The sequence below is a fragment of the Coregonus clupeaformis genome, chromosome 39 (genome assembly GCF_020615455.1).
Source record: "Coregonus clupeaformis isolate EN_2021a chromosome 39, ASM2061545v1, whole genome shotgun sequence".
NCBI classification, from domain to species: Eukaryota; Metazoa; Chordata; class Actinopteri; order Salmoniformes; family Salmonidae; genus Coregonus; species Coregonus clupeaformis.
This window is the reverse complement of record NC_059230.1, coordinates 1,527,370-1,550,916: the sequence shown is the minus strand read 5'-3', so window position 1 is coordinate 1,550,916 and position 23,547 is coordinate 1,527,370. Positions and strand designations below refer to the sequence as shown.

Here is a 23,547-nt window from a genome sequence, read left to right as displayed (position 1 = left end):
TGTTAATGCGTTCAATATATTATTATTATTATTACAGTCTTACCGTTGTCATTGTAGGAGTGGACACGTTGTTTGCGGAGCCCACAACCTACGCTACACTTGTGATAAAAAAAGTTTTGGTTTATTTCATTCCATTTACAAGTTGTCAATGTATTCATTGTGTTTTGTTTGTAGCGCTCCTGTCAATGTTGAGTAAGGACACGCACCTGATTACGCATATAGAAGTAGGCTTAGGCTACCTGGCCTGCGCGCAAATGTAGGCTTAGAAATTTGCCCATTTGGGGATCTGATAGTATTTCTGATTGGCTTAACTCACCATCACTGTGGAGCTTCTCAAAGTATTTCTTTCTTCGCCTCAAACAGCAAGTAAACAAAGTCTGTTTTTATATCCATTGAGAATGAAAAGAGTTCCTCAATGTAGCCTATTTGAAGAATCTGTCCAGCTCTCTCCCTTTCGATTACCACTCAGCACGAAAGGGGGAAAAAATGTTATTGCTTTGATCCGATGGAAACGTCATAAAATAGGCCTTCCTGATTACTTCTTATCCCTTGTGCAAATAGCCTACAGCTGTGTCTCTGTCCAGAGCTCACTGGCCCGGGAAACTGTGAGGGCCCAGAATATTCTATACAATAATAATAATAATATGCCATTTAGCAGACGCTTTTATCCAAAGCGACTTACAGTCATGTTGTAAGTTTGCTAGAAGGAGCTTCAGAAGCAGGACCAAGTTAATAGTTGAAACAATGTTTCAAGTTCCTTGCAGACAGGCCATGACAGGTCATGCGTAGCCAATGTGATTTATAGGATTAATTTTTATCCTGATATTTTCTACCTGCAAGCTTTTTTTTTGTTGGCTTTATGCAGGCTATTTTTACATATTGGCAATAGAAGTTACTTTTAGATTTGTATCATTTTCATTTAGATAGAATTTTGATTAACCACATGATGTTGATTTTGAGATATGAAGACTTTATTATGAATTAAATGAAACTGTTCCATGAAAATGTGCATATGAAAATCATAACTGGTACGCAGATCAGTAGAAATGGTACGATAACTTGGCACTCAAAGTGGAAAAGGTTGTCGATCGTTGGCGTAGCGGAATGGCAGTCTGAAGGCCAGCTGCAGCGGGAGGAGGAGGGTCGGGAACAGTTTTTTGTTTTTTTTTGTTCTTCTGGTTAGGCTGTATTGTTTTCTGGCTCCCTCTTTAGTAATTTGTGTCCATTTTTAATCGCAGTGCTTAAAGCATCAGACAAGCTCAGTAGCCTACATATAGTTCATTTTATTCAAACATATGGTGTGTCTATGTATGGAAAAATACACATTTAAAAATGTAGACTAATCGTTTGGTCGAAATAACAGATTTTTTTTAGTCGGGGACAGCCCTTGCAAATCATTAGAGAAGAGTCACCAAACAATCACTCATAAAGAGCAGTTGACTTAGCGTTCTCTCTCGCTCTCTGTAGCTTCTGTTTGCGTACCTGAGCCAGGAGAAATTTGAAGAGAACGGCTGGAGTATCTACAAACCTGTGGAAGAGTTCAGGCGGCAGGTATGACTCATCATTGTCTTATTAAATGTGTCATTACATTGTTATTGCCGGTCTTCTAGGTTGTTGTCTGTGTTGGGATAGATCCAATGCCACAGCTTTTAACTCGGTCACTTACTTAGTCTGCTTAAATACTGTTGCTTGAAGATACCCAGGGAAAGACAACCTAATCATTCCATGACAAAGCTTTTGAAAATAAACCGATTCATGCGACCAGTGCCGTTAAACTAGCATAGCTGGTCCCATTGTTTAGGATTATTCCTCATTTATGCAAAGAGTTGTGGGATATTAGAATCCTCTTGTCTTAAACTTCAACCTCGTCATCAGTGATGTAGTACTGTACCTCGCCAATAATGCATCCGATTGAGTCACAGCCTGCAATCTCTTCGCTGATTGGCTATTTGTCTCCCCCCGTCACCAGGGCTTACCCAATGACAAGTGGCGTATCACGTTCATCAATGCCAACTATGAGCTGTGCGACACCTACCCCACCATACTGGTGGTTCCATTCAAAGCTACAGAGGAAGACCTGAGGAAAGTGTCTACCTTCAGGTCTAGAGGACGCATACCTGTGAGTCCTTGTTTCTCATCTCACCCTCTTCCTGCCGTTCTTTCCCCCTTTCATTCCCTCTACCCATATCTCCTTTCTCTCCTTCCATCTCTCTTTATCCCTCTACCCTATCCCTCTGTTCTTTCTCTTTGACTTTCTTCCACCCAACCCCACCTCTCTCTCTCTCTCTCTCTCTCTCTCTCTCTCTCTCTCTCTCTCTCTCTCTCTCTCTCTCTCTCTCTCTCTCTCTCTCTCTCTCTCTCTCTCTCTCTCTCTCTCTCTCTCTCTCTCTCTCTCTCTCTCTCTCTCTCTCTCTCTCTCTCTCTCTCTCTCTCTCTCTCTCTCTCTCTCTCTCTCTCTCTCTCTCTCTCTCTCTCCTCTCTCTCTCTCTCTCTCTCTCTCTCTCTCTCTCTCTCTCCTCTCTCTCTCTCTCTCTCTCTCTCTCTCTCTCTCTCTCTCTCTCTCTCTCTCTCTCTCTCTTCATTTATATATATATATATATATACAGGTAAAAGTCAGTAAATTAGAATATTTTGAAAAACTTGATTTATTTCAGTAATTGCATTCAAAAGGTGTAACTTGTACATTATATTTATTCATTGCACACAGACTGATGCATTCAAATGTTTATTTCATTTAATTTTGATGATTTGAAGTGGCAACAAATGAAAATCCAAAATTCCGTGTGTCACAAAAATTAGAATATTACTTAAGGCTAATACAAAAAGGGATTTTTAGAAATGTTGGCCAACTGAAAAGTATGAAAATGAAAAATATGAGCATGTACAATACTCAATACTTGGTTGGAGCTCCTTTTGCCTCAATTACTGCATTAATGCGGCGTGGCATGGAGTCGATGAGTTTCTGGCACTGCTCAGGTGTTATGAGAGCCCAGGTTGCTCTGATAGTGGCCTTCAACTCTTCTGCGTTGTTGGGTCTGGCATTCTGCATCTTCCTTTTTCACAATACCCCACAGATTTTCTATGGGGCTAAGGTCAGGGGAGTTGGCTGGCCAATTTAGAACAGAAATACCATGGTCCGTAAACCAGGCACGGGTAGATTTTGCGCTGTGTGCAGGCGCCAAGTCCTGTTGGAACCTGAAATCTCCATCTCCATAGAGCAGGTCAGCAGCAGGAAGCATGAAGTGCTCTAAAACTTGCTGGTAGACGGCTGCGTTGACCCTGGATCTCAGGAAACAGAGTGGACCGACACCAGCAGATGACATGGCACCCCAAACCATCACTGATGGTGGAAACTTTACACTAGACTTCAGGCAACGTGGATCCTGTGCCTCTCCTGTCTTCCTCCAGACTCTGGGACCTCGATTTCCAAAGGAAATGCAAAATTTGCTTTCGTCAGAAAACATGACTTTAGACCACTCAGCAGCAGTCCAGCTCTTTTTTTCCTTAGCCCAGGTGAGACGCTTTTCGCGCTGTTTCTTGGTCAACAGTGGCTTGACACGAGGTATGCGGCAGTTGAAACCCATGTCTTTCAAGCGTCTCTTGGTGGTGGATCTTGAAGCCCTGACTCCAGCAGCTGTCCACTCCTTGTGAATCTCCCCCACATTTTTGAATGGGTTTTTTTCACAATCTTGACTAGGGCGCGGTGATCCCTATCGCTTGTACACTTTTTTCTGACCACAGTTTTTCCTTCCCTTTGCCTCTCTATTAATGTGTTTGGACACAGAGCTCTGAGAACAGCCAGCCTCTTCTGCAATAACCTTTTGTGTCTTTCCCTCCTTGTGCAATGTGTCGATGGTCGCCTTTTGGACAGCTGTCAAATCTGAAGTCTTCCCCATGTTTGTGTAGGCTTCAGAACTGGACTGAGAGACCATTTAAAGCCCTTTGCAGGTGTTTTGAGTTAATCAGCTGATTAGTTTGTGGCACCAGGTGTCTTCAAAATGTAACCCTTACACAATATTCTAATTTTGTGACACACGGAATTTTGGATTTTCATTTGTTGCCACTTCAAATCATCAAAATTAAATGAAATAAACATTTGAATGCATCAGTCTGTGTGCAATGAATAAATATAATGTACAAGTTACACCTTTTGAATGCAATTACTGAAATAAATCAAGTTTTTCAAAATATTCTAATTTACTGACTTTTACCTGTATATTCATCCATCCTCTAGGTGCTATCGTGGATCCACCGTGAGAACCAGGCTGTTATCTGCCGCTGCTCCCAGCCCCTGGTGGGGATGTCTGGGAAGAGGAACAAGGACGATGAGCGCTACCTGGACCTGATCCGGGAGGCTAACGGCACCGCCAAGCTCACCATCTACGACGCACGGCCCAGCGTCAACGCCGTCGCCAACAAGGTCAGGAGTCAAAGGTTAAAAGTCGCATAAAGGTCATGTCGGCGTAAAAGGGGGTCATAAGTCTCATGAGGTGCGTTGGTTGGGTTCTGTTGGGATGGTGTGTATAGGTTTAGGCCTCATAGATCATCCAGACAGAGATGATATCATAGATATATGGGAGTTTTCTAGTTTCTACGTTTCTGGATTCCTTGTAAGAGTACTTCCCAGAGAATCTTCTAAGCGATTCATGACATTCTTTCCCTTTTTTCTGCTGTGATTTAGATGGTCTTTTGCTTTAGGTCTGGTGTTGTCTTCCGTAGAGAGATGGACTGTGTTCTCTTGTTGTCCACTGTAGGGTCTTGCTAGTTGTCTCCTACATTGTGTGCTGGTGTCAGAAGTAAGAACTGAGGAGGTAGAGTTTAGAAGCTAAGAGGACACAGCAACTACACCGTGTGTGTGTGTGCACCCCGCTTGGAGTGAAATTGAATGTTTGATCTCAAATTACTAATATGGAATCTATATAATAATCCCCAAATATCTGCCAGCGAGGGGCTTTTAACAGCAAGCTGCCTCCGACCTGCAGTGTGTGATCTCTGACCTGCAGTGTGTGATCTCTGACCTGCAGTGTGTGATCTCTGACCTGCAGTGTGTGATCTCTGACCTGCAGTGTGTGATCTCTGCCAGCGAGGGGCTTTTAACAGCAAGCTGCCTCCGACCTGCAGTGTGTGATCTCTGACCTGCAGTGTGTGATCTCTGACCTGCAGTGTGTGATCTCTGACCTGCAGTGTGTGATCTCTGACCTGCAGTGTGTGATCTCTGACCTGCAGTGTGTGATCTCTGACCTGCAGTGTGTGATCTCTGACCTGCAGTGTGTGATCTCTGCCAGCGAGGGGCTTTTAACAGCAAGCTGCCTCCGACCTGCAGTGTGTGTGTTCCAACAACTGATCACAACCCCAAAGCATTTACAATGACCCTGTTTGAATCCTTCCCTCCTTGAAGTAATCGCTGATCTGACCATGTTGGATTGGTCAAAGCCGTATAGGGTGAAAACCATAGAATACAACGCCGTAGTAAAATACTGTATTTCCATGGGGGAAACTTCACTTTCATTTATCCAACCACAAATATGCCAGTGATACCCTCGAGAGAGGGGGGAAAGAATGATGCATTTTCAAACGCCATGGCCAGTGATTTCTTTCCATTTTTGTCCATGAATGATGACTCTTCAACCTCTGACCTCTATCCCCTCTCTCTAGGCCACAGGTGGGGGTTACGAGGGTGAGGATGCATATCAGAACGCTGAGCTGGTGTTTCTAGACATACACAACATCCACGTGATGAGAGAGTCCCTGAAGAAGCTAAAGGACATCGTCTATCCCAACGTAGAGGAGTCGCACTGGCTGTCTAGTCTGGAGTCTACACACTGGCTAGAACACATCAAGGTAGGGGGGCGCACTGGCTGTCTAGTCTGGAGTCTACACACTGGCTAGAACACATCAAGGTAGGGGGGCGCACTGGCTGTCTAGTCTGGAGTCTACACACTGGCTAGAACACATCAAGGTAGGGGGGCGCACTGGCTGTCCAGTCTGGAGTCTACACACTGGTTAGAACACATCAAGGTAGGGGGGCACACTGGCTGTCTAGTCTGGAGTCTACACACTGGTTAGAACACATCAAGGTAGGGGGGCACACTGGCTGTCTAGTCTGGAGTCTACACACTGGCTAGAACACATCAAGGTAGGGGGGCGCACTGGCTGTCTAGTCTGGAGTCTACACACTGGCTAGAACACATCAAGGTAGGGGGGCGCACTGGCTGTCTAGTCTGGAGTCTACACACTGGCTAGAACACATCAAGGTAGGGGGGCGCACACACTTCAAACACCCCTCTCCTCTTCTCTAGCTGGTCATACCGGGAGCCATCCAGGTAGCAGATAAGATCAGTGAGGGTAACAGTGTGGTGGTCCACTGTAGTGACTGGCTCTGTGTCTCTCTATCAGGAGCCATCCAGGTAGCAGATAAGATCAGTGAGGGTAACAGTGTGGTGGTCCACTGTAGTGACTGTCTCTGTGTCTCTCTACCAGGAGCCATCCAGGTAGCAGATAAGATCAGTGAGGGTAACAGTGTGGTGGTCCACTGTAGTGACTGTCTCTGTGTCTCTCTAGCTGGTCATATCGGGAGCCATCCAGGTAGCAGATAAGATCAGTGAGGGTAACAGTGTGGTGGTCCACTGTAGTGACTGTCTCTGTGTCTCTCTAGCTGGTCATATCGGGAGCCATCCAGGTAGCAGATAAGATCAGTGAGGGTAACAGTGTGGTGGTCCACTGTAGTGACTGTCTCTGTGTCTCTCTAGCTGGTCATATCGGGAGCCATCCAAGTAGCGGACAAGATATCGGGTGGTAACTCTGTGATGGTCCACTGTAGTGATGGGTGGGACCGGACGGCCCAGCTCACCTCTCTGGCCATGCTGATGTTGGACAGCCACTACCGCACCCTGAGGGGATTCCAGGTAAAGCACTTTGTGAAAACGGCTAATGTAAAAAAAAATAGCTTTATAAAGTACATTTGATTGACTTGATTTTTGATTGATTGATTTCAGGTGCTGCTGGAGAAGGAGTGGATCAGCTTCGGACACAAGTTTGCCAACGTAAGTCCACCCTGTTCCAAGGCATTCACTCTCAGTTTATGATGAGAATGAAAAAAGTGCTTGTTGTGTTGAGGAATTTGAACTCTGGTAATGACGTTTTCAGTCATAGATTGTTTTTGTATGCTTATTTGTGCTGTCAACTGGGGACCAAATGATCTCTGGGAAGCAGTGGAGGCTGCTGAGGGGAGAACGGCTCTTAATAATGGCTGGAACGGAGCAAATGGAATGCACACCTGGAAACCATGTGTTTGATGCCATAACGCTCCCGCCATTACCACGAGCCCGTCCTCCCCAATTAAGGTGCCACCAACCTCCTGTGATGGGAAGCAACTAAACGGACCAATATTATGTACAGAGAAATATCAGGGACCAGGAAGAACAAACTAGAGATAATAAGAAGCTGTTTACACTGTGCTCTCTCTCCCCCCGTGTGTCTATATAGAGGATAGGACACGGGGATAAGAACCATGCGGATCAGGACAGGTCTCCTATCTTCCTACAGTTCATAGACTGTGTCTGGCAGATGACCAAACAGGTAGGAACAGTAGACACCTGTGTAGAGCTTTATTTCAATTAGTCTTTTCCACGACGATCTTCTGACTTCCTCCTCGACTGTATTGGAGGAGAAGGCCCAAGGTCCCGCCCTTCGAACCTTCTTCTCCCAATGCATTTTGAGAAGGAAGTGAGGAGAGAGGATGCAAGGAATCGAGGAAGAATTGACTGAGAAAAAGCCTACGGGTTTAAAACCTCTATCTCTCCCCTTCTCCTCCAGTTCCCGACAGCGTTTGAGTTTAACGAGCGTCTCCTAGTGACCATCCTGGACCACCTGTTCAGCTGTCGCTTTGGAACCTTCCTCTACAACTGCGAGAGCGCCAGGGACACCAACGTAAGTTACCTGTTAGGTCTGGGAATTGCCAGGGACCTAACGGTACGATATTATCACGATACCGAGGTGCCGTTTTTTGTGATATGTATTGCAATTCTCACGATTCTATATTGCATTGCGATTCGATAATGGGATTTTATTGCGATTCGATGTTCCAAGCATATTTCTGACCCTATGTCTGCTGCAGAGGGACAAGCCATGAGAAAAGCTATGAAGGAAAAATAGAGTTTTGGTGCAGGTACAGCCGACTAGCGCAAAAATGTATATTGCGATATTGTTAAAATTATACGATATATCGTCAAAAATAATATCCCGATATTTTACTGTATTAAAAAAATGTCTATCTGGCTAGCTGTCTGTCTTTCTGTCTTTGGAACCTTCCTCTTCAACTGTAAGAGTGCCAGGGACACCAATGTAAGTTCCACCTCCAGTCTCTCTCTCTCCCACTTTCTGTTTCTCTCTCCCCCTACAAGTGCAATTGTCTGAGACAACAATATGAGTCAGAGCCCAGCTTCTCTCCTCTCACTCTCTCTTTTTGTCATTTCCTCTTTTCCCTCTCTGTTAACTCTTTCTCTGTGACCTTCTCTCTTCTTTTCTACATTAGTCTTCTTGTATCGCACACTCCAATTCCCAGCTAGCACATAACGTTCTGAGGACCATATATATTTCTTAGAGCTTGGTGAGAGCGTGGTTGTCCTATGGTTATTTTGCATACAACTTTCCCACAACATTCTGGGAATGGTGCAGGATACCCAGCTAGCACATAACATTCTGAGAACTATGTTTCTTAGGTGGGAATTTGATTACTTCAGCATAATGTTTTCAGCAGGTTTCCTCATGGTTCTATTTAAAGTCATGTTCTCAGAACATTAAGAAAACATTAACGTTCATAGAACGTTCTAAGAATGTTGTTTAAAAACATATACGTTCCGTTCTCAGCGTCAACAAAACACTATCCTCTATCTTGTTAAGTATGTTCAGGTGTGTTGGCTGCGCCCACTAATTGGCCACACCTGATCTTAATGAGTGCTTGTTTCCTTTGAAATGGGGTCTGTTTGAATAGAAAAATTAACAGCTTTGTATGAGTTAAAAAACAGTGGACTAATTCCATGAATAGAGACCAGAAGATCATAGGTTCAAATTTCACTAAAAGAGACATGTTTGTATGATTAATGCCTAAGCAAATGAATTTCCATATGTCCTATCTGTGCTTGGAGTTAAAAACAGTTAACCCAAATTAGTGTTATTAAAAGTCTTATTTGAAACATGTTCTCAGAACGTTATATAATTACCTTGTAACAACCTATAATTTCTGTTCTCAGAACGTTAATAAAACCTCCCAGGAAAATGTTCAGGGAACCATAGTAAAACATTCTCAGAACCTCCCTGCAACCTAAAAATGAATGTTCCCAGAACTTCCAAGGAACCAAATGTGCTAGCTGGGTCTTTCCCGTCTCTCTACAATTATGTTCCTCTGCCAACCCTCACTCTCACTATTTACCTTTCCTTCTCCCTCCTTCTATCTTACGTGTCATCCGGCCCGCGAGCCCATTCAATCCGTCTCGTGGGTGGATCTCAATCGACATTTTAAAGACTAAAGCCAAATCCAAACTGTGTGAAAAATGATAATGGACCTACATTTACAGTCTCTTCACTCTACCCAGCTTGCTAACGGTCATCGAAACGAAAGCGAGACAGAGAGCATAGTAAAGATAATCCATTTTAATTGCGTCCCTTCGGACCTAGGTGAAGACCGACTGCGGCCTGCGGAGGAAATTAGTTCGACACCCTCTACCTCGATCTCTCTCAAAAACCCACTCTTTCTCATCTTCTTTTTCCTGGTATCCAATTGGTAGTTAGTCTTGTCCCATCGCTGCAACCCCCGTACGGACTCGGGAGAGGCGGAGGTCGAGAGCCGTGCGTCCTCCGAAAACACAACCCAACCGAGCCGCACTGCTTCTTGACACAATGCCTGCTTAACCCGGAAGAAAGCCGCACCAGTGTGTCGCAGGAAACGCTGTACACTTGGCGACCGTGTCAGCGTGCACTGCGCCCGGCCCGCCACAGGAGTAGCTAGTGTGCGATGGGACAAGAACATCCCTGCCGGCCAAACCCTCCCCTAACCTGGACGACGCTGGGCCAATTGTGCGCCGCCCCATGGGTCTCCCGGTCGCGGCCAGCTGTGACAGAGCCTGGACTCAAACCAGGATCTCTAGTGGCACAGCTAGCACTGCGATGCAGTGCCTTAGACCACTGCGCCACTCGGGAGGCCGCCCTCTTTGTCTTTCTATTCCCTCCACCTCCCTCCACCTCCCCTCCTCCCTCCATCTCCCCTCCTCCCTCCACCTCCCCTCACCTCCCCTCCTCCCTCCACCTCACCTCCTCCTCCCTCCACCTCCCCCCCTCCCTCCACCTCCCCTCCTCCCTCCACCTCCCCTCCCACCACCCACCTCCTCCCACCTCCACCCACCTCCCCTCCCACCTCCCCTCCACCTCCACTCCTCCCTCCACTTCCCCACCTCCCTCCCCTCCTCCCTCCCCTCCTCCCCCTCCTCCCTCCACCTCCCCTCCTCCCTCCATCTTGATCATGTGAAGTAGAGCAGAAGAGAGAGAGAGAGCGATGGGACGCATGACTGGTTCTGAGTGGCAGTAATAATGCACTACTCTAGTCTACACAAGACATAAGACTTGAATTATTGTTCCAGAATCTCTCCTTGATGTTCCCTCTGTCTCTTTCTGTGATTCCGATGGCTAAGATAGGTTGTGGGTTTCATTCAAATATGGGTCATACTGAATATATTTATGTTTACTGTAGGTTGCTGTGGATATAAGTGTCTGCTAAAAGACCATATTTCATTATCTCTCTTCCCCCATCCCCTCTCCCTCTCTCTCTCCAGGAGTTGCGGTCTAAGACGGTGTCTCTGTGGTCCTGGTTAACTTCTCTCTTTCGCTCTCCAACCCTCCTAAATTATTATTCTCTACCCCCCCCCTCTTCCCCTCTCCCCCCTCTCCAGGAGTTGCGGTCTAAGACGGTGTCTCTGTGGTCGTTGGTGAACAGTGATGCGTCCTCCTACCAGAACCCCTTCTACACCCCAGAGTCCAATAGAGTCCTCTACCCCGTAGCCAGCATGAGACACCTAGAACTCTGGGTGACTTACTACATCCGCTGGAACCCGCGCATTCGACAACAGGTACATTTTGCTACAGTACGTCCCAATTATCAGTCCTTCCTACCAAAGTGTGCACCTATTCACTTTCCTTCACTGATTTTAAAAAGGCCCATGCCTCCACCAATACAATGCTTTTAGATTTGTGGAAAGTAGTGAATCAATGATGGATGAATAATATGGGCAACAAATCTCAACAACAAACGTAACACTTTTAGGATTGAGCTACAACACACGATACACAGCACTGAACAAACTGTACAGTCAAACAGACTGGCCAATCAGAGTTGGGGGTAATCTTGTGATCAAAATTTCAGGTCTGCTAAGCGCAAACTTGAACGTTGTGAGAATTCTTTGCAACTTCTGGAACGTGTTTATTGTGAACACTGAGGCTGTACCCGCTTTAAGTTACAGTTTTAACAGTGGCCAAGTAGGCTACTGTGGCTATTTGATCATAATGTAGGACTACCAGTGTGGCCTACCATCAAAAACAATGGAGAAAATGCATCCCATAACATTTTAATATGGAAATAGCTGTTCTATCATTCAGCCTACAGGAGCAGCGAATGTGTGGTGTTCAGTGTAGGCCTACATTCCATGAGACTTTTAGAAAAAAACATGCAGGGCTTGACATTAACCTGTTTATCCACTTGTCCTTCAGACATGGAGGTGACTGAAAATGTGTTGTTTGATGCAAGAAACCACTGTACAAAATAAAATTAATTATTATTCCCATACCATTATTACAAAGAATTAGACAAATGACGCTGCCCTCTGCCTATTGGCTACTTAGCTTTTTATTTATTTTATTTTACCTTAATTTAACCAGGTAAGCCGGTTGAACAAGTTCTCATTTACAACTGCGACCTGGCCAAGATAAAGCAAAGTAGTGCGATTAAAAACAACAACAACACAGAGTTACATATGGGATAAACAAAATGTACAGTCAATAACACAATAGAAAATATATATACAGTGTGTGCAAATGTAGTAAGTTATGGAGGTAAGGCAATAAATAGGCCATAGTGCAAAATAATTACAATTTAGTATTAACACTAGAGTGATAAATGTGCAGAAGATGATGTGCAAATAGAGATACTGGGGTGCAAATGAGCAAAATAAATAACAATGTAAATAACAATATGGGGAGGAGGTAGTTGGGTGGGCTAATTACAGATGGGCTGTGTACAGGTGCAGCTTATTCAAGCCTGTCTCAAAATACAACACTGCAGTGTTTAAGACAGAGAAAATGCTCTTTACCTGACTCGCTTTTCAAAGATGTCTAGAAATGCACACGTTTTGTGCACGTGTAGGAAGCAACCACTCCCCCATTGGTGACTAGAAATGAGCTATAACTGGGCTAATAATTAACTTACTAGCAAATAATATGAACAAATGTGCACAGGTGGCTACATGCAGCTCTCGTTTGATCTCAAAACAAGCGCATCTACTCGCGACCACTCATGCTGTAAACACAGTCCAGTTCAAATTAAATGGCACAGATCCATATATGGCAATTGCATATTTGCATATAGGGATACTACAGCTCTGATTGGTTATGCCGCACCGGTCTGTAGTGTACGGGCTGAGTCGTGCCTACAAGAAAATATCTTGCATAGTTCGTTTTGTTCGAGTATGTTGCATTGAAAGTGGCTAATATTGGCAATACCCACGGTAGAGGGGAAACGTTGATAGTGTTAACCAGTGCTTGACTTGGGATGGAAGAAGTGCAGGAGCTATGTTCACCGAAATTCACAAATGACATTGTGCTATAGAGACCTCTGATTATTCACTGTTAACGATTTAAACACATTTTCCATTACTTCTCCATGACTTTTAACCAAATTGTCATGACTATTTTATGAGAAAGTATGAATTATTGACACTGGAAAGCTGCAGTGTTTGATCCCATGTAGACCTACCACCTCCTGCCGTTGTGCCCTTGATCGAGGCACTTAGCCCCCGACATAGAACTGCACTGTTAGTAACATGTTGTCAACATGTGGTCAACTCTCCATCTGGAGAGCTCCTGGGTGTGCATGCTTGGCTTTTTCAACATTACAACCAAATACCTTTGTCTTTATGAAATGATTCCCCCATTCAATAAATCAGGGATTAAATGGATAAGGTAGGCGACTTCAAAGCAAGGTATCTAACTAGACATCTTTACACACTACCGGTCAAAAGTTTTAGAACACCAGAGGCGTCATGCACCCCAAAAATCTGAAGGGGCACAAAGTACACTACCGGTTTTAGAACACCTACTTATTCAAGGGTTTTTCTTTATTTTTTTTACTATTTTCTACATTGTAGAATAATAGTGAAGACATCAAAGCTATGAAATAACACATTTGGAATCATGTAGTAACCAAAAAAGTGTTAAACAAATGAAAATATATTTTATATTTGAGATTCTTCAAATAGCCTCCCTTTGTCATGACTCTCTCCTTGGTGAGGATCAAAGGTATCTGGCAAATGGCTAACAAATAGCCAGATCCCCCCGCTCTCCCACAGGAGAGAAGGAGGAGGAGTTGGGACGGTTTTATGACTTAACAGCCGGTCATAAATAGTTTGCAGAAAAGGACTCATTTTGGTCTCTAGTATGGGAAGACTGAGGTGTTCTTTGTTCCAGAGAATCTTTGCCGCCAAAACTTTCTATTGACCCCACCTTCCCCTAACCAAGCAGTCATGATGTTGTTAGGTCACTATAGGCCTGTTTTCATTGTATTACTACATTAGTAATCAATAACCTATACTGTGTGTGTTTATGTATTCTGTGTTGTTATTTAGTTAGTACAGTGAGGGGAGAAAAGTATTTGATCCCCTGCTGATTTTGTACGTTTGCCCACTGACAAAGAAATGATCAGCCTATAATTGTAATGGTAGGTTTATTTAAACAGTGAGAAATAGAATAACAACAAAAATTCTCCAGAAAAACGCATGTCAAAAATGTTATAAATTGATTTGCATTTTAATGAGAGAAATAAGTATTTGACCCCTCTGCAAAACATGACTTAGTACTTGGTGGCAAAACCCTTGTTGGCAATCACAGAGGTCAGACGTTTCTTGTAGTTGGCCACCAGGTTTGCACACATCTCAGGAGGGATTTTGTCCCACTTCACTTTGCAGATCTTCTCCAAGTCATTAAGGTTTCGAGGCTGACGTTTGGCAACTCGAACCTTCAGCTCCCTCCACAGATTTTCTATGGGATTAAGGTCTGGAGACTGGCTAGGCCACTCCAGGACCTTAATGTGCTTATTCTTGAGCCACTCCTTTGTTGCCTTGGCCGTGTGTTTTGGGTCATTGCCATGCTGGAATACCCATCCACGACCCATTTTCAATGCCCTGGCTGAGGGAAGGAGGTTCTCACCCAAGATTTGACAGTACATGGCCCCGTCCATCGTCCCTTTGATGCGGTGAAGTTGTCCTGTTCCCTTAGCAGAAAAACACCACCAAAGCATAATGTTTCCACCTCCATTTTTGACTGTGGGGATTTTGTTCTTTGCGTCATAGGCAGCATTCCTCCTCCTCCAAACACGGCGAGCTGAGTTGAGGCCAAAGAGCTCCATTTTGGTCTCATCTGACCACAACACTTTCACCCAGTTATCCTCTGAATCATTCAGATGTTCACTGGCAAACTTCAGACAGGCATGTATATGTGCTTTCTTGAGCAGGGGGACCTTGCAGGCGCTGCAGGATGTCAGTCCTTCACGGCGTAGTGTGTTACCAATTGTTTTCTTGGTGACTATGGTCCCAGCTGCCTTGAGATCATTGACAAGATCCTCCCGTGTAGTTCTGGGCTGATTCCTCACCGTTCTCATGATCATTGCAACTCCACGAGGTGAGATCTTGCATGGAGCCCCAGGCCGAGGGATATTGACAGTTATTTTGTGTTTCTTCCATTTGCAAATAATCGCACCAACTGTTGTCACCTTCTCACCAAGCTACCTGGCGATGGTCTTGTAGCCCATTCCAGCCTTGTGTAGGTCTACAATCTTGTCCCTGACATCCTTGGAGAGCTCTTTGGTCTTGGCCATGGTGGAGAGTTTGGAATCTGATTGATTGCTTCTGTGGACAGGTGTCTTTTATACAGGTAACAAGCTGAGATTAGGAGCACTCCCTTTAAGAGTGTGCTCCTAATCTCAGCTCGTTACCTGTATAAAAGACACCTGGGAGCCAGAAATCTTTCTGATTGAGAGGGGGTCAAATACTTATTTCCCTAATTAAAATGCAAATCAATTTATAACATTTTTGACATGCGTTTTTCTGGATTCTGTCTCTCACTGTTCAAATAAACCTACCATTAAAATTATAGACTGATCATTTATTTGTCAGTGGGCAAACGTACAAAATCAGCAGGGGATCAAATACTTTTTCCCCTCACTGTAAATAAATAATTGAGGCAATTTGTGTATTGCTGATTCGTCAATAAGGTTAGGGTTCCTGCAGGTTCCAAGATTATGCGACGTTCAGAATGAGACTGAGGTAATGATTCGTTTTGTGACTGTTATTGAGAGAAATACAGTGAGGGGAAAAAGTATTTGATCCCCTGCTGATTTTGTACGTTTGCCCACTGACAAAGAAATGATCAGTCTATAATTTTAATGGTAGGTTTATTTGAACAGTGAGAGACAGAATAACAAAATAATCCAGAAAAACGCATGTCAAAAATGTTATAAATTGATTTGCATTTTAATGAGGGAAATAAGTATTTGACCCCGTCTCAATCAGAAAGATTTCTGGCTCCCAGGTGTCTTTTATACAGGTAAGGAGCTGAGATTAGGAGCGCACTCTTAAAGGGAGTGCTCCTAATCTCAATTTGTTACCTGTATAAAAGACACCTGTCCACAGAAGCAATCAATCAATCAGATTCCAAACTCTCCACCATGGCCAAGACCAAAGAGCTCTCCAAGGATGTCAGGGTCAAGATTGTAGACCTACACAAGGCTGGAATGGGCTACAAGACCATCACCAAGCAGCTTGGTGAGTAGGTGACAACAGTTGGTGCGATTATTCGCAAATGGAAGAAACTCAAAATAACTGTCAGTCTACCTCGGTCTGGGGCTCCACGCAAGATCTCACCTCGTGGAGTTGCAATGATCATGAGAACGGTGAGGAATCAGCCCAGAACTACACGGGAGGATCTTGTCAATGATCTCAAGGCAGCTGGGACCATAGTCACCAAGAAAACAATTGGTAACACACTACGCCGTGAAGGACTGAAATCCTGCAGCGCCCGCAAGGTCCCCCTGCTCAAGAAAGCACATCTGGCCGTCTGAAGTTTGTCAATGAACATCTGAATGATTCAGAGGAGAACTGGGTGAAAGTGTTGTGGTCAGATGAGACTAAAATGGAGCTCTTTGGCATCAACTCAACTCGCCGTGTTTGGAGGAGGAGGAATGCTGCCTATGACCCCAAGAACACCATCCCCACCGTCAAACATGGAGGTGGAAACATTATGCTTTGGGGGTGTTTTTCTGCTAAGGGGACAGGACAACTTCACCGCATCAAAGGGATGATGGACGGGGCCATGTACCGTCAAATCTGTTTGTGGCCTAGCCAGTCTCCAGACCTTAATCCCATACAAAATCTGTGGAGGGAGCTGAAGGTTAGAGTTGCCAAACATCAGCCTCGAAACATTACTGACTTGGAGAAGATCTGCAAAGAGGAGTGGAACAAAATCCCTCTTGAGATGTGTGCAAACCTGGTGGCCAACTACAAGAAACGTCTGACCTCTGTGATTGCCAACAAGGGTTTCGCCACCAAGTACTAAGTCATGTTTTGCAGAGGGGTCAAATACTTATTTCCCTCATTAAAATGCAAATCAATTTATAAAATTTTTGACATGCGTTTTTTCTGGATTTTTATGTTGTTATTCGGTCTCACACTGTTCAAATAAACCTACCATTAAAATTTACAGACTGATCATTTCTTTGTCAGTGGGCAAACGTACAAAATCAGCAGGGGATCAAATAGTTTTTTCCCTCACTGTATATATATATCTTCTATGGGTTTAATTCGGGAGACGGGAACTCGTTAAACAACTTCTTCCGTGGTGGCCCAAAATCCTAATCAGTTAATTGTTACATTATTCATTTAATCAAGTGACAATTAAACAAAGTTAGTTGATTCGATAAATAACAGTCATCAGATTAATGTAAATCACGTCACGACACCTTGATGACAGCTTTGCACACTCTTGGCATTCTCTCAACCAGCTTCACCTGGAATGCTTTTCCAACAGTCTTGAAGGACTTCATGATTTTCCTTTACTCTCCGGTTCGACTCATCCCAAACCATCTCAATTTGGTTGAGGTCAGGGGATTGTGGAGGCCAGGTCATCTGATGCAGCACTCCATCACTCTCCTTCAGCCTGAAGGTGTGTTGGGTCATTGTCCTGTTGACAAACAAATGATAGTCCCACTAAGCCCAAACCAGATGGGATGGCGTATCGCTGCAGAATGCTGTGGTAGCCATGCTGGTTAAGTGTGCCTTGAATTCTAAATAAATCACAGATCGTGTCACCAGCAAAGCACCCCCACACCAGAACACCTCCTCCTCCATGCTTTACGGTGGGAAATACACATGCAGAGATCATCCGTTCACCCACACCGCGTCTCACAAAGATATGGCGGTTGAAACCAGACCAAATGACAAATTTCCACCGGTCTAATGTCCATTGCTCGTGTTTCTTGGCCCAAAGTCTCTTCTTCTTATTGGTGGCCTTTAGTAGTGGTTTCTTTGCAGCAAAATTCGACCATGAAGGCCTGATTCACAGTCTCCTCTGAACAGTTGATGTTGAGATGTGTCTGTGACTTGAACTGTGAAGCATTTATTTGGGCTGCAATTTCTAAGGCTGGTAACTCTAATGAACTTATCCTCTGCAGCAGAGGTAACTCTGGGTCTTCCATTCCTGTGGCGGTCCTCATGAGAGCCAGTTTCATCATAGCGCTTGATGGTTTTTGCGACTGCACTTGAAGAAACGTTCAAAAGTTCTTGAAATGTTCCGTATTGACGGACCTTCATGTCTTAAAGTAATGATGGACTGTCGTTTCTCTTTGCTTATTTGAGATGTTCTTGCCATAATATGGACTTGGTGTTTGACCAAATAGGGCTATCTTCTGTATACCCCCCTCTTCTGTATCCATGTTTCAGGGGAGATCTATGCACAGCCAGTTCTTTGTCAGTTATTCTGTTCTTAGAATATTTTTTACGTTGTTGCAATTACATGGCTACTGTTTAATAGAGGGGAATCCCAGCTTTCCAGTGGTGCAGATTTATTTAGGCTCTACAGTGACAAGGTGGAAAGGTGACAACGAAAGTTGATGCTTAGTTATCTATCGTTAACTAGCGAGTTAACTTGTAGCAGTTATGTTTTGAATTGGTGATCTAGTTAGTCTGGTTGTCATTATTTTATACCTGCTGCTGAAATGTCGCACTCTCTCTCCTCAGGCAACGGCCAACTGGCACTGGCACACATGCAGCACCACAGACATGCACTGAAGGGTCATTCCGATAATGGCTGATAATGTTTTTTTTTTATTGGTTGATCATATTTAAAAAGTATGCTTTCATGAATTACATTAACAACAATTATGAAACTAATTTCCATGACTTCTCATGAATTGCAAACCCTCATTTGACAACATGGAACAGCGTATCATGTCATTCAGGCTGGTACATTTTCAATCTGCGCGATCTGGAACAGCCTACTGTCACTCACAGATTCACAGACTAGCGGCAAATACATTTGAACAAAGCAGAATCAGGAAATGAATGCCCCCTCTCCATTGCTATTCAATGAAGATCCCGTCTTCATTCCGCTTTGATCAGCCTTTTTTGCCTCGGTGTGTTAATCTGGGACAGCGATAGGTTACTTTGTTTTTATAGATGAGCCAATACGCAATTCCCCCAAAATCTGAAGAGCCGGACAGCTCCGTCCCAAGTCAACCACTGGTGTTAACTAACGGGGAAAACTAGAAAGTTGAGTGAAGTTCAATCTCGTGCTTCTCTGCGCGGGCTGATATTTCTTCTGTGCGGCAGTCCCGAGGAGCTGCATGCACGCCTGCAGCTTAGAGGGAACATTGCTTGTGATCAGTCTGATTGTGAAGGATTGCCTCTGGGGATATTTTGGTTTGGCTGCAGTATTGCCGTGGCATCCTGTATGACTCGCAGTGTTGGGGTCTGAGTGGGTGTTGGGGAGTGTGTGTCTGTCTGCTGCCTGTTCTTACACACACACACACATACACACACACACCCCTGCAGCCCAAACAGTCAACAGGGTTTGAGTCACTGGAGCAGAAAATCCTATTTCCCTGTCATAATCACACAAACACAGAGAGAGACATTAACCAAAGCCTAAAGGAGTGAGTGAGTGAGTGTGTGTGTGTGTCCACATGCGTGGAAGGAAGCTAAAGTAATTCCACTGCCTAAACATAGTAAAGCGCCCTTTGTTTGCTCTAACAGCCGCCCAATCAGTTTACTGCCTGTTCTTAGTAAATTGATGGAGAGAAGTGTTTGATCAAATACAATGCTATTTTTCAGAGAACAAGTTAACTACTGACTTTCAGCATGCATATAGAGAACGGCACTCAACTTTTACTGCACTGACTCATAACTGATGATTGGTTAAAATAAATTGATAATAATAGTTGGAGCTGTATTGTTAGATTTCAGTGCAGCCTTTGATGTAATTGATCATACATTGCTGTTGTTGCTATGGCTTTAAATCACCTGCCATCACATGGTTGGAGAGTTATTTATCCAATAGAACTCTTTAGCTAATAGTGTTCTTCAATGGAAGCTTCTCTAGCATCAGATAGGTGAGATAATGTCTAGATGCTTTTTATAGTGGAGATCAAGTTTATAAATTGCCTGGCTGGGCTGATGAGACAGTGGATTGCGCAGTCAGATGGAACAGAGTAAATAGGCATTTTACCGTCATAGATTTAGCCGGTGGTAACTTGTGGAATAGACACCGGCTGGAATGCGGTTTTAACCAATCAGCATTCAGGATTAGACCCCACCCCTTGTATAACATCAGATATGTACCGTGCGGTGTCCCTCAGGGCAGTTGCCTTGGTCTGTTACTCTTCTCTATTTTTAGAAGTGATTTGCCACTGGTCTTACACAAAGCTAGCATGACAAGTATTCAGACCCCTTGACTTTTTCCACATTTTGTTACGTTACAGCTTTATTCTTAAATGGATTAAATAGTTGTTTTCCTCATCACTCTACACACAATACCCCATAATGCCAAAGCAAAAACAGGTTTTTAGAAATGTTATCGAATGTATTCAAAATAAAAAACGTATCACATTTACATAAGTATTCAGACCCTTTACTCAGTACTTTGTTGAAGCACCTTTGGCAGCGATTACAACCTCTAGTCTTCTGGGGTATGACGCTACAAGCTTGGCACACCTGTATTTGGGGAGTTTCTCCCATTCTTCTCTGCAGATCCTCTCAAGCTCTGTCAGGTTGGATGGGGAGCGTCACTGCACAGCTATTTTCAGGTCTCCAGAGATGTTCGATCGAGTTCAAGTCCGGGCTCTGGCCGGGCCACTCAAGGACATTGAGACTTGTCCCGAAGCCACTCCTGCGTTGTCTTGGCTGTGTGCCTAGGGTCGTTGTCCTGTTAGGTGAACCTTTGCCTCAGTCTGAGAACCTGCTCCAGAGCGCTCAGGACTTCATCAAGGATATCTCTGTACTTTGCTCCGTTCATCTTTCCCTTGATCCTGACTAGTCTCCCAGTCCCTGCCGCTGAAAAACATCCCCACAGCATGATGCAGCCACCACGATGCTTCACCGTGGGGATGGTGACAGTTTCCTCCAGACGTGACGCTTGGCATTCAGGCCAAAGAGTTCAGTCTTGGTTTCATCAGACCAGAGAATCTTGTTTCTCAAGGTCTGAGAGTCTTTAGGTGCCTTTTGGCAAACTCCATAAGGGCTGTCATGTGCCTTTTACTGAGGAGTGGCTTCCATCTGGCCACTCTACCATAAAGGCCTGATTGTTGGAGTGCTGCAGAGATGGTTATCCTTCTGGAAGGTTCTCCCATCTCCACAAAGGAACTCTGGTGCTCTGTCAGTGACCATCAGGTTCTTGGTCACCTCCCTGACCTAGGACCTTCTCCCCGATTGCTCAATTTAGCCGGGCGGCCAGCTCTAGGAAGAGTCTCGGTGGTTCCAAACTTCTTCCATTTAAGAATGATGGAGGCCACTGTGTTCTTGGGGACCTTCAATGCTGCAGCAATGTTTTGGTACCGTTCCCCAGATCTGTGCCTCGACACAATCATGTCCCGGATCTCTAGGGACAATTCCTTCGACCTCATGGCTTGGTTTTTGCTCTGACATGCACTGTCAACTGTGGAACCTTATATAGACAGGTGTATGCCTTTCCAAAAAATTTCCAATCAATTGAATTTACCACAGGTGGACTCCAATCAAGTTGTAGAAACATATCAAGGATGATCAATGGAAACAAGATGCACCTGAGCTCAATTTCGAGTCTCATAGCAAAGGGTCTGAATACTTATGTAAATATAGTATGTTTTTTATTTGTAATACATTTGCAAAAAAATGTAAACCTGTATTCGCTTTGTCATTACGGGGTACTGTGTGGATTGATGAGGATAAAAATAAAATAAAAATTAGAATAAGGCTGTAACATAACATTTAGAAAAAGTCGAGGGCTCTGAATACTTTCCGAATGCACTGTATGTCAGCTGTAGTAAATGTACTGTTAATCCCTGTCATTTGGTTACATACATTTCTGTTAATGCATGTAATAGTCATTTAGTGTTCTCATTCTCGGAGTGGAAACGTTGTTTTCAGAGTTCAAAACCTGTTACACTTGTGTGAAACAAGTTTTGGGTTATTTCATAACCATCAGAGATTTGTAAATGTTTTCATTGTCTTTTGGTTGGAGTGCTCAATGTGAGCAATGAGCATGTCTGGTTTCTCTGTCCTGATGATAGAGGGAACACGCGCACCTGAGCACACACAGAAGTACCTGGCCTGCTGCGTGGAAATGAAGGAAAGTTTTTTACATCCGTTGAGAATGATATTATATTAAAACTCTAGTTCCTCACAGTGAGCCATTTGAAAAATCTTTCCAACAATCTCCCCCTCTCGATAATCCCCAATCATCGTTGTGAAAGAGCAATGGAAGTTATAGGCCTACTGCTTGCTGCCTATAGGCTGTGAGTTAGTTCCATGCGCTCCTTTCTTAAGCCGCCAATGGATCACGCTGTATCAATGTGTCCATATGGCAGATGCTGGCGATCTCGCATTAGTTGACTTTTAACTTTTTTGGATTTTTATCATTTTAATTCAGATTTCTATGATTAACCACATGACAATGATTTTGAGAAATGGAAACGTTGTTATTGAAACTGTAGGATAAATTGTAAGTGATATTGAAATAGTAGGATAAATTGTAAGCTTCCCCAAACTTGAAACTCACGCGCAGCCTATGGAGTCTTCATAAAATAATTGCCTCCACGTTTCCATGGTCGGATTTCGCCTATAGGCTACTTTAAATCAAGGCAAGACATGCCTCATAATATGAATATGAAATTTTCCGGTTTCAAACTATTTAAGTGTGTTTTTCAAAATGCATACTGCCTCCTGCGCACATTGTTACGTGGTGGGTGACTCGCTGATAACCTGTTGCCTGCACTTGAGTGGTGAATGGGGGGCGCGTTCCAGTTGAGAAATAAAAATAGTAGCTCTTTTTAATCGTGCACTAAAACTGTTTTTAACACGTGATTGCGTTTTAGAATTGTTGCACAACGAATGAGCTTATAAAAGCACGTTTTACTCCAGCAGCTCAGGTTGAGAAGCAGCGGGAGAAATCACGCTCAAAATAGGCTCTGTATGCTGTGCGCGTGTGATAGTTGTGTTGGATAAATAAGATACATGATGACTAACAAAAATACACGCGGGCCAATTTAATTCCACTAAATTATGCAAATTAACCTATAGACCAACAAGCATGACGGTAAAATGTATTTCAGTCGACTGGTATTTCCATCAATGAATAAAGTGTTTCTTTTTTTTAAACTCCCGGTCATTTTGGCCAGCAACAGTTTTATCTGCTTTTCTTTTTTTCTTTTTATTGGCTAAAAGCCGGTAATTGACAGCTAACGGAAATCCTGGTCAGCACCCAAAGCCAGTGAACTCACTGAAATTCTAAATAAGGAGTTAGTCAGTATCAGAATGGGTGATTGTAATAATAAACTGGTCTTAAATGCATCTAAAACTAAAATAAATTGTATTTGGTTCAAACCATTCTCTGGAGTTTAAAAGGGTGTGACGATTGAGAGAGTTGAGGAAGCTGAACTCCTAGGAGTAACATTGGATGGTCCGTTATCATGGTATGTCTGTTTTTAAAAGATGGTCTGTGTTTTTGACACATCAACTGTACTACTTGTTCAGGCTCTGGTCTTGT

General features: G+C 43.8%; 1 protein-coding gene across 3 annotated transcripts in view; it reads left to right on the top strand.

Moving 5' to 3' along the window:
• LOC121554723 (myotubularin) overlaps positions 1–23,547 on the top strand; it is a 68,820-nt gene that overhangs the window by 43,566 nt on the left and 1,707 nt on the right. For 2 of the 3 annotated variants that reach the window (XM_041868433.1, XM_041868432.1), the window contains exons 7-15: positions 1,468–1,551; positions 1,970–2,119; positions 4,235–4,420; positions 5,656–5,841; positions 6,750–6,905; positions 6,996–7,043; positions 7,486–7,578; positions 7,816–7,929; positions 10,944–11,135. In XM_041868433.1, coding sequence (XP_041724367.1) covers positions 1,468–1,551; positions 1,970–2,119; positions 4,235–4,420; positions 5,656–5,841; positions 6,750–6,905; positions 6,996–7,043; positions 7,486–7,578; positions 7,816–7,929; positions 10,944–11,135 — 1,209 coding nt within the window. The remainder of the gene's footprint in view (positions 1–1,467; positions 1,552–1,969; positions 2,120–4,234; positions 4,421–5,655; positions 5,842–6,749; positions 6,906–6,995; positions 7,044–7,485; positions 7,579–7,815; positions 7,930–10,943; positions 11,136–23,547) is intronic. The other variant, XM_041868434.1, reaches the window with a different exon arrangement.